General features: G+C 40.7%; 1 protein-coding gene across 1 annotated transcript; it reads left to right on the top strand.

Moving 5' to 3' along the window:
• Positions 1 to 2,615: 2,615 nt before the first annotated feature.
• On the top strand, positions 2,616 to 5,067 carry LOC115152922 (parvalbumin beta 2). The gene is made up of 5 exons (XM_029697853.1): positions 2,616 to 2,698; positions 3,537 to 3,600; positions 3,962 to 4,094; positions 4,394 to 4,503; positions 4,661 to 5,067. The coding sequence occupies exons 2-5, from the start codon at positions 3,543 to 3,545 to the stop codon at positions 4,684 to 4,686; spliced, it is 327 nt and encodes a 108-aa protein (XP_029553713.1). The 5' UTR covers positions 2,616 to 2,698; positions 3,537 to 3,542; the 3' UTR covers positions 4,687 to 5,067.
• Positions 5,068 to 11,401: the final 6,334 nt, after the last annotated feature.

Genomic DNA, 11,401 nt, shown 5'->3' with positions numbered 1-11,401 from the left:
CAGCTGGTTAGGAGCCCGTAAAACGGCAGCCATCCCCTCAGGCACCATTATATACACAATTACAATCACACTGAGGAAAAGCATTTACATTCCTCAGCAAAGAGGTCCCCAATCAACATGTTGAACTGCCCAGGAGGGACCAGTACATCCTACTGTTGGGAAAGATGTGTGACATGCTATTGAACAGACTAACGATTCCATACGTTATTAGGCCCTAATTAGAGCTCTATGAATTAATATTTTTCATGTGGTCTGGTATAATTTTATTGTCGTGTTTGCAAAATGTGCAAATCTTATATAACAATTACAAACAAACAAAGAAGATCATATGAAAGATAAAACAACCTATAAAATGTAATGTGACATTTTGGGTTAGATTTTGAATTATGTTATGTTGCTTGAGTTTTTTGCTTTTATTTTCCTCATATATAATTTAAATTGTGTCAGCAGCACTTGGTGATTTACACACTAGTTAAAAGTCCAAGGAAGCCGTTTTTATCTTAATATCAAATCATTTCTGGGTAACAATTAATTACTTTACAGTGATTATTTTCAATTAAAATTGTCAAAAATAAACAAAATAGCTTCAAAGTAAAGAGCCATTTCTCAAGCAAGAATTTTGCTAGGACTGTCTGGGAGTGGCTTGAGTGGGGAGGGGAAAATTTAAAACTAGCTGTTATTGGCAGAGAGGTTTGGAACTGTCTTTGTTATTAGTCTACTAACTAATTTATCATCTGGTGATGTCCCCAGCCATTCCAAAACCCCATCCCAAAACAGTCTGACATTTCAGACAGTCTTTTCAAACAGCTCTTACACTAAAACCGCATTATCATCATTTTCACAATTTCATAGTATTATTCCAACCTTAAAGTGTGGAAATATATATAAAACACAGGAAATCACATTTTTGACTGCAATGGGCCTTTAAATGGTGTTTTAAAATTATTAACAGAAACATCAACATCAAATTATTAAAAGAAACATCAACACCACTATAATTAGCCTTCAAGTGTCTTTGTTTCCTTCTGCAACATAATACAGCACTCTACACCTACAGCAATAAATCATCAACTCTACTTTTGTTCAACACTTAGGCTACATGAGCAACCACTCATTACAGACATTTTGCACATGCCAATTACTCATTAGAGCAGCTCGGTTGTAAATTAGACTTTTGAACTGTTAATCTTGCATCTAGACGTTCCGCTAGCGGAACGCCTCACCAATATCCAATGGTAGAGCGTGGCGCGAAATACAAATACCTTAAAAATGCTATAACTTCAATTTCTCAAACATATGACTATTTTACACCATTTGAAAGATAAGACTCTCGTTAATCCAACCACATTGTCCGATTTCAAAAAGGCTTTACAGCGAAAGCAAAACATTAGATTATGTCAGGAGAGTACCCAGCCAAAAATAATCACACAGCCATTTTCAAAGCAAGCATATATGTCACATAAACCCAAACCACAGCTAAATGCAGCACTAACCTTTGATGATCTTCATCAGATGACACTCCTAGGACATTATGTTATACAATACATGCATGTTTTGTTCAATCAAGTTCATATTTACATAAAAAAACAGCTTTTTACATTAGCATGTGATGTTCAGAACTAGCATACCCACCAAAAACTTCTGGTGAATTTACTAAATTACTCATCATAAACGTTGACAAAATACATAACAATTATTTTAATTCCTCCCATCTCCAGGAGTCCTGAACGTTCCTCTCCATCTTCTCCAAAGTCCATGAGTCCAATTTACTTTCCTTTTCCTGGTGCCTCTCCTTCCTCTGCTGCTTGGTCCGTTTTTGGTGGGTAATTCTGTAACGGCTGTCGGGAGAGAGAGTAGACGAAGGCGCAGCGGAGTTAGTGTTCATCATTGACGTAATTTAATGGACGAAAGAACACTGTACAAAACAAGAAAACCGACAGCCAAACAGTACTGTCAGGTGCAATACAAAACAGAAACAATTACCCACAAAACCTCAATGGAAAAACAGGCACTTATGTGTGACTCCCAATCAGCAACAACACTCTACAGCTGTGCCTGATTGGAAGCCACACGGCCAAAATCAACGAAACAAACCAACATAGAAAAATGCACATAGAACGCCCACCCATTGTAACACCCTGGCCTAACCAAAATAAAGAACAAAAACCCCTCTCTATGGCCAGGGCGTTACAGCATGTGACAAATAACACTTCATTTGAAATCTAAACATTTCTAATTATTTTTTAAATATCACAGTAACGTTTGCGCACGTGCAGGTGCTCACTTGTGAACTTCGAAACCAACAAAAGATTCAGACATCTGTGTGTAAAGTCTGGTTTTCAATAACTACAAATCCAATTTACCTCATCACATCATCTGTATGGCTTTTCACAAGATATAAATCTGCTTCGGCAGCAAGTATATTTCATCCATAGCAGAAGTGTATATTATTAGCCCGATTTAATATTAAGCATACAAGTACCTTTTAAGCATTTTCATGTATGTATATATAAATAGAAAGGACGCCGACTACAGGACACATTCTCTACCAACTGCTTTGCATGTGGTGTCTATTACATTACATCTCATGTTTCAGGTGAGTAGGGTATATAAGGTCGAAGGCTTAGGCAGGGGGGGCTTACACCAGTTGGCAGAATCATCTTTGCGAATCCACTCAAGCCTTAGAGCCAAACCTGAGGTGAGTCTGTTGCAGAGGGATAAATCTTCATCTTGTCAGGTCGACAACATCTTGCATGTATCTTCAACCCTTCGGCTTTACTACACCTTGGTATGGAACTGAACATGGAGGAAGCATCTACTATAAAGGCTATCTCAATTAAAGAAACTCAGGAAAAGTTGTTTGCCTTTGGAATAATCAAGGAACCAAATGGAAGGACATCATACAACTAAATCCCTAGGCTACATCATTGGGATGATATACTTTATCATTCACTACCTGCAAGTCTGGGCTTTGGAATAGAAGACCTTCCATCCTGATGCTCTCTGCTGTGTGAACCCATCCTAACCAAAAGAACCAAAACTAATCAAAATAAGCAAATCAAAAGAACTTGTCCTAACCTATCCTAACCAAAAGAACCAAAACTAATCAAAAGAACCAAAACTAACCAAAAGAACCAAAACTAATCAAAAGAACTTGTCCTAACCTATCCTAATCAAAATAACCAAAACTAATCAAAAGAACTTGTCCTAACCTATCCTAACCAAAATAACCAAAACTAATCCAAAGAACATGTCCTAACCTATCCTAACCAAAATAACCAAAGCTAACCAAAATAATAGAACTTGATTTTCAGATGTTAATAACATAACAATAACTATGTTATTACCACTTATATTATTAGGAAATGTAATTGTTTAATATGGGTGGAGAGGTTCAATCTTCCAAATATCCAACTTGGATAAAGGACAAAGTTTCAGCATAATGAAATCAGTAGTTTCAGTTGCTATACAGAAGCAGGTGAAGAACAGAATAACATTTGCTTGGCTGTAACAGATCTTCTCCGCTTTCTACACAGCTAAACATGTCCTTCGCCGGTCTTAACGATGCTGATGTTGCTGCAGCCCTCGCTGCTTGCACAGGTAAACCTCTTATAGATGCCTCACTTCACTTTCACTCTCTAATTTCTGTCTGTCTGTCTGTCTCTCTCTCTCTCTCTCTCTCTCTCTATGATTGTGTGTGACATTGTATAGAGCAGGCTTCTTTCTTTTCTTTCTGTTTGTGGTTGATGAGATAGATGAGAGGGATATAGCACAGAAAAGAGTGACTGGAATATTGAACCGCTGCCTCCAGGAGTATGTGGTCCAGTCCGGGGGCAGCAGCTCTACCACTAGACTATCCCTGGCCAAGCAGGCACAGCCATGGCCCACCAGCATCGTTCAGTATAGCTGTAACTGTGAAATCCTCCTACAGCAGTTTAATGGATACCTGATCTCCCCTCAGCTGCTGACTCCTTCAACCACAAGGCGTTCTTTGCCAAGGTTGGCCTGGCCAGCAAGTCCAGCGATGACGTGAAGAAGGCCTTCTACGTCATTGACCAGGACAAGAGTGGCTTCATTGAGGAGGATGAGCTCAAGTAAGGACCCCTCTGATATTCCACTCATCCTCTAACACCTCTGATTCTGGTTTATGCCTGCTCTCTCATGCCTCACCAGGCTCACAGCTCTATTGGTGTGCTGAAAGGGAGAGTTTGATCATGTTCCTTAGAGTGAATGGGGGCTTGACTGATTGTTTAGTGGGGGGGGGGGGATACCTAACTACAAACCTACCCCTCTGTATTTTTAGCTCAGCAAAATATGAGTGGAGAAGAAAAGCAGCAGGATAGTCTGTACTCACGGTCTTTGCTCATTGCCTGTATGCGCTGTATCTATCCAGGCTGTTCCTGCAGAACTTCTCTGCTTCTGCCAGAGCCCTGACTGACGCTGAGACCAAGGCTTTCCTGGCTGATGGGGACAAGGATGGTGATGGCATGATTGGAGTTGATGGTGAGGAATATTCCTTTTGGAATTTTGGAGCATTCTTTCAAAAACAAAACATGCATGTTCCTTGCAAGTCTTTGCAATCTCAGATGTAATTGAAAATTAACTGTTGAATAAGAAATTATTGAACCATTGATATACATTTTTGTGTTCACATTTTCAGAGTTTGCTGCCATGATCAAAGGATAAATGAAGACCTGACCAACACCTCTTGATCTGAAGGAACAACTTGACCCAAGACATCCCCCTTTTCATCTTAACACTTTTATACACGTGACTGTGACTGTGTCTGAGATGACACCCTATCCCATAGATAGTGCACTACCTTTTCCCATTGCCGATGGGCAAAGGTAGTGCACTACATAGGGAATAGGGTGTCATATCAGACATAGCCTGTGACTGTCTACCCATAGTGCATCTTTCTGTCCACTTTGAATGTAAATGTAGCATGGCTGTGTCTCCGCTGTCCTCGTTAATTTGAGTTTTGCTTTACTGTCAAATCAATGGTGCACTTTTTGGGAAATGGACGTCGAACGATATATAGAAGAGAATAAACGTTCTTTTTCAATATGGTGTCTCATCTTTTCTTTAGAGTTTACTTTTATTTCAGTACCACTCCACATGCGAGTACCTATTTAGACAAGAGGGGAATTTTGTCATCACCTAACCCACTTTAATAGAGCTTTTCTCACAATACTGATCTGAACTGAACCAAGCCAAACCAAGCTGTACTGAGCTGGCCTGGTAACGCATCCCCCATAGTTGCTGAAAAGGACAATGTGAAAAAAAAATATCGAAACCAGCATGGTTTGGGTCAGTAGGATAGTGTGAAAAGGAATAAGCGGAGCATCCGCTATTTATCATCAAAGTGATCACCACATACAGTAGTAACTAAGGTGAGGAGTTGAGAGGTCAATGGTTCAACTGGAATAGTCACATGTCATATAGTAGCTAACATTGTGTTTAGTCATGTATATTTCTGTCACTAAGACCTAAATCTAACTTTCAGTTATTTGAAAATGAAATAATCTCTAAAATATACAGCTGAAGTCGGAAGTTGACATACACTGTCACGACTTCCACCGAAGGTGGCTCCTCTCCCTGTTCCGGCAGTGCTCGGCAGTCGTTGTCGCCGGCCTACTAGCTGCCACCGATCCATTTTTCCTTTTCGTTTGTGTCTGTCTGTTTTGTCACACCTGTGTTCCATTAGTTGATTTCGGTGGGTTTATTTACCTCCGCTGCCTGCTAGTCTTTGTGCAGGATTGTTTGTATGTGTTACTTTGTTAGGGGTGCGTGTCTGCACCACAGGGTTTTCTTTTCACTCGGTAGTTGTACCGTTTTGAACTATGTTTAGGAGTAGAGGTTTCTCCTTCGTGTGTTGCGTTACTTTCCCTGTGTGTGGCGACTTCGTTTGAGCGTGTTTCCCCCCATGTTGTTGTTGAGTTGGGACTCCTTTATTGTGCCACTGGGACTTCCTTGCTCTCCTGCTCCTGATTCCTGCACCTCCCTCCTACTAGGAGGCACGTAACATACACTTAGGTTGGAGTCATTAAAACTCGTTTTTCAACCACTCCACAAATTTCTTGTTAACAAACTATAGTTTTGGCAAGTCGGTTAGGACATCTACTTTGTGCATGACACAAGTCATTTTTCCAACAATTGTTTACAGACAGATTATTTCAGTTATAATTCACTGTATCACAATTCCAGTGGGTCAGGAGTTTACATACATTAAGTTGACTGTCCCTTTAAACAGCTTGGAAAATTCCAGAAAATTATGTAATTTGTTGTAGAAGTTGTAGAAGCTTTTGATAGGCTAATTGACATAATTTGAGTCAATTAGAGGTGCACCTGTGGATGTATTTCAAGGCATACTTTTAAACTCAGTGCCTCTTTGCTTGACATCATGGGAAAATCAAAATAAATCAGCCAAGACCTCAGAAATATAATTGTAGACCTCCACAAGTCTGGTTCATTCTTGGGAGTATTTTCCAAACGCCTGAAGGTACCATGTTCATCTGTACAAACAATAGTACGCAAGTATAAACACCATGGGACCACGCAGCTGTCATACTACTCAGGAAGGAGACGCGTTCTGTCTCCTGGAGATGAACGTACTTTGGTGCGAAAAGTGCAAATCAATCCCAGAACAACAGCAAAGGACCTTGTGAAGATGCTGGAGGAAACAGGTACAAAAGTATCTATATCCACAATAAAACAAGTCCTATATCGACATAACCTGAAAGGCCACTGAGCAAGGAAGAAGCCACTGCTCCAAAACCGCCATAAAGAAGTCAGACTACGGTTTGCAACTGCATATGGGGACAAAGATCGTACTTTTTGGAGAAATGTCCTCTGGTCTGATGAAACAAAAATAGAACTGTTTAGCCTTAATGACCATCGTTATGTTTGGAGGAAAAAGGGGAAAGCTTGCAAGCCAAAGAACACCATCCCAACCATGAAGCACGGGGGTGGCAGCATCATGTTGTGGGGGTGCTTTGCTGCAGGAGGGACTGGTGCACTTCACAAAATAGATGCCATCATGAGGTAGGAAAATTATGTGGATATATTGAAGCAACATCTCAAGACATCAGTCAGGAAGTTAAAGCTTGGTCGCAAATGGGTCTTCCAAAATGACCCCAAGCATACTTCCAAAGTTGTGGCAAAATTGCTTAAGAGAAAGTCAAGTTATTAGAGTGGCCATCACAAAGCCCTGACCTAAATCCTATAGAAAATGTGTGCGAGCAAGGAGGCCTACAAACCTGACTCAGTTACACCAGCTCTGTCAGGAGGAATGGGCCAAAATTCACCCAACTTATTGTGAGAAGCTTGTGGAAGGCTAACCGAAACATTTGACCCAAGTTAAACAATTTAAAGGCATTGCTAGCAAATACTAATTGAGTGTATGTAAACTTCTGACCCTGTTACGTTCATCTGAAGGATGAGACCAAGGTGCAGCGTGGTAGGCGAACATTTTTTCCTTTATTAAAATGAACACCGTCAAAACAACAAAATACAAAACAAACGAACATAAAGTTCTGCAGGCTTCATAGTAGCTATACAAAAACAAGATCCCACAAAAACCCAGTGGGAAAAGGCTGCCTAAATAGGATCCCCAATCAGAGACAACGAAAGACAGCTGCCTCTGATTGGGAACCATATCAGGCCAACATAGAAATACATAAGGTAGGATGCCCACCCAAATCACACCCTGACCTAACCAAATAGAGAAATAAAAAGGCTCTCTACGGTCAGGGCATGACAGACCCACTGGGAATGTGATGAAAGAAATAAAAGCTGAAAATAATCATTCTCTCTACTATTATTCTGACATTTCACATTCTTAAAATAAAGTGGTGATCCTAACTGACCTAAGACAGGGAATTTTTTACAAGGATTAAATGTCAGGAATTGTGACAAACTGAGTTTAAATGTATTTGGCTAAGGTGTATGCAAACTTCCGACTTCAACTGTAGCTATTTTTAAAACAAAACATAGTAAGTTCATTGCTGTTTCAGTTAACTCCATCAGAAAGCACATACCAAATATTACAACAAATATTATGATTAAACTCAAATATACTAATTGATTAAAAAATATATATATTTTTTAAAGGTACAATATTTGTAAATTATATCATAAATTGGACTGGTAGATTTATGTCACACATGCAGTTTACAAAAATATACAAAAATGTCTGCTCTATTGAAAATTATAGCCAACTAATTGTAGCATAACCGCAAAAGTGGTAGAGGCAAGTGGAAGGGGGACAAGGTAAGGAACTTGTCTGTCGGCCTTGCATTAAAGACCAAAATTGGTTAAAGAAAGTTGTGATAAATAAAAAAGTATACCAGTTTAATTTAAGGACAAAGAAATTGACAGCTGTGCAACACAGGTTGCAAATTATTTTGTTTTACAGCTTTATTCTAAAATGTATTCAATTGTTTTATTTTTCTCATCAATCTACACACAATACCCCATAATGACAAAACAAAAACAGGTTTTTAGAAATGTTGGCAAATGTAAAAAAAAAAATGTAAATGTAAATATCACATTTAAATTAGTATTCCGACCCTTTGCTCTGTACTTTGTTGAAGCACCTTCGGCAGCGATTACAACCTTGAGTCTTCTTGGGTATGATGCGACAAGCTTGGCACACTTGTATTTGGGGAGTTTCTCTTTCTCTTCTCTACATATCCTCTCACGCTCTGTCAGGTTGGATGGGGAGCGTCGCTGCACAGCTATTTACAGGTCTCTCCAGAGATGTTCGATCGGGTTCAAGTCCGAGCTCTGGCTGGGCCACTCAAGGACATTCATAGACTTGTCTCGAAGCCACTCCTGCATTGTCTTGGGTGTGTACTTAGGGTCATTATCCTGTTGGAAGGTGAACCTTCGCCCCTGAGCGCTCTGGAGCTGGTTTTCATCAAGGATCTCTCTGTACTTTGCTCCGTTCACCTTTCCCTCGATGTAGACAATTCTCCCATTCCCTGCTGCTGAAAAACATCCCCACAGCATGATGCTTCCACCTAATACTTCACCGTAGGAATGGTATTGGCCAAGTGATGAGCAATGCCTTGTTTCCTCCAGACGTGAAGCTTGGCACTCAGGCCAAAGAGTTCAATCTTGCTTTCATCAGACCAGGGAATGTTGTTAATGTGACCCACATGACCACACAGTGAGGAAGAGCGGTGACTCACTGGTCTGGACAGGAAGCTATTTATTAAAGCAATATTCACTCAGGAATTGAGCGGACGCATCGATTTGTCCTGTAAAATGTTTTTTCCCCTAGGGGGTTGAGACCTCTCGTTGTTTAGATTTGAAAATCCAACAGTTGTATTGGAAGGGGCGGCGCTCGTGGGCTGTGTGTGGCTGTGCCTGTGGGTGTTTGAGTGAGAAAGACACACAGGAGAACCAACCTGTAAAACCACAGACCTCTTAATTATCAACACGTCGTACCGAAAACATAGAGACAAACTTTCCAGACTCTGAAGTCAGGAGGATTTCGAGTAAGGTGTCAGTCAATTGCAGGAAAAAGATTCAATCCAATGTCCATAAACTAATTATCATCACATTGTGTATCAATACATCATGCAGTGCTAGCTGCGTTACTACAGATCCTGGTTCAATACCGGGCTATGACGCAGCCAGCCGCGTCCGGGAAACCCATGAGGTGACGTACAATTGGCCCAGTGTAGTCTGGGTTAAGGGAGGGTTTGGCCGGCCGGATGTCCCTGTCCCATCGCGCTACAGCGACTCCTGTGGCGGGTTGGGCGCATGCACGCTGACACGGTGGCCAGGTGTATGGTGCTTCTTCCGACACATTGGTGTGTCTGGCTTCCGGGTTAAGCGTGCATTGTGTCAAGAAGCAGTGCGGCTTGGCGAGGCTGTGTTTCGGAGGACGTACGGGAGTTGCAGCGATAGGGGCAAGACTGTAACTACCAATTGGATATGATGAAAAAGGGTGTAAAAATAAACAAGTAAATAAACATAACAAATAAATAAATCATATATAAAAAAAATATATATAAAAAAGATTCACTCCAATGTCCATAAACTAATTATAAACACATCATACCAAAAACATAGAGACAAACTTTCTAGACTCTAGAGTTAGGTGACAGCCAATTGCATGAAAAATATTCAATCTAATGTCCATAAAATAATCCATTGTCATCGAGAGGTGAACTCTTACTTTTGTAGTGGTTAACCGAGTCTGGTGGGATTGTAAATGAAATGTTCATGCAGACACTATCTGTGGTTGGGCTTTTTGCCCATTTATTAGCAGCAAAATTCTAAAACATAGATTGCAACAATTCCATGCAGGCAGATGTAATTAGTAGGTTCTCCATACCTGTGCCAAAGATTGTGGATTTTAAAGATAATGCCAAAAGGCCTTTTACCATTGGGAAAAAAATCACAGTTCCGGTCTACTAAGGGGGTGGCTCTCCCATACACACCAATGCGAAAGCAGCTGGGTCTGGTCTACTTAGTTCTCCCCCTCCAACTCACCACAGATTAACACACACCAATGCGATAGCAGCTGGGTATGGTGTACTTAGTTCTCCCCCTCCAACTCACCACAGATTAACACACACCAATGCGATAGCAGCTGGGTATGGTGTACTTAGTTCTCCCCCTCCAACTCACCACAGATTAACCAGAAAAAAGGCCCTATGAAATGTCTTGCTTTCTCTATTGTCTCTGCCTGTGCCATAGAGCCCCACAGTGGAGGTGTCATAATACTCATAACACCTAGCGGTCAAACAGGGAAATGGTTCCAACCGTTTTTCCACCATCCATTTTTCCCATAGGGGATTTTAGAAACACTTCAAATAAGGGCTGTGTTTCATGTAGGCATGACGTTTTGATAACCATGTAAATCTCTCTCAAACAAGGTGTCTTTTATCAATATATCCGGCTGTGCAGCCAGACGTATTTGCCATTCCTTTTGCCTCATCCCTCTCAACCATACAATTTTTAAATTCCTCATCAATCCACGGGGATTTAACAGTTTTTACAGTCCTTTCCTTAATGAGTGCTTGCCTACTAGTAACTGGAATAAGACATTTCATAAATATGTAAAGTGCAGCATCTGGTTGCTCCTCACTACACACCACAGACCAGCAAATATTCTTTACGTCAACAACATACATTTACATTTACATTTACGTCATTTAGCAGACGCTCTTATCCAGAGCGACTTACAAATTGGTGCATTCACCTTATGATATCCAGTGGAACAACCACTTTACAATAGTACATCTATATCTTTAAAAAAAATTAGGGGGGGGGGGTTAGGGGGGGTGGGTGGGTTAGAAGGATTACTTTATCCTATCCCAGGTATTCCTTAAAGAGGTGGGGTTTCAGGTGTCTCTGGAAGGTGGTGATTGACTCCGCTGTCCTG

This window comes from Salmo trutta, chromosome 18 (assembly GCF_901001165.1).
Source record: "Salmo trutta chromosome 18, fSalTru1.1, whole genome shotgun sequence".
Lineage (NCBI taxonomy): Eukaryota > Metazoa > Chordata > Actinopteri > Salmoniformes > Salmonidae > Salmo > Salmo trutta.
This window is presented reverse-complemented; position numbering and strand designations above follow the sequence as displayed.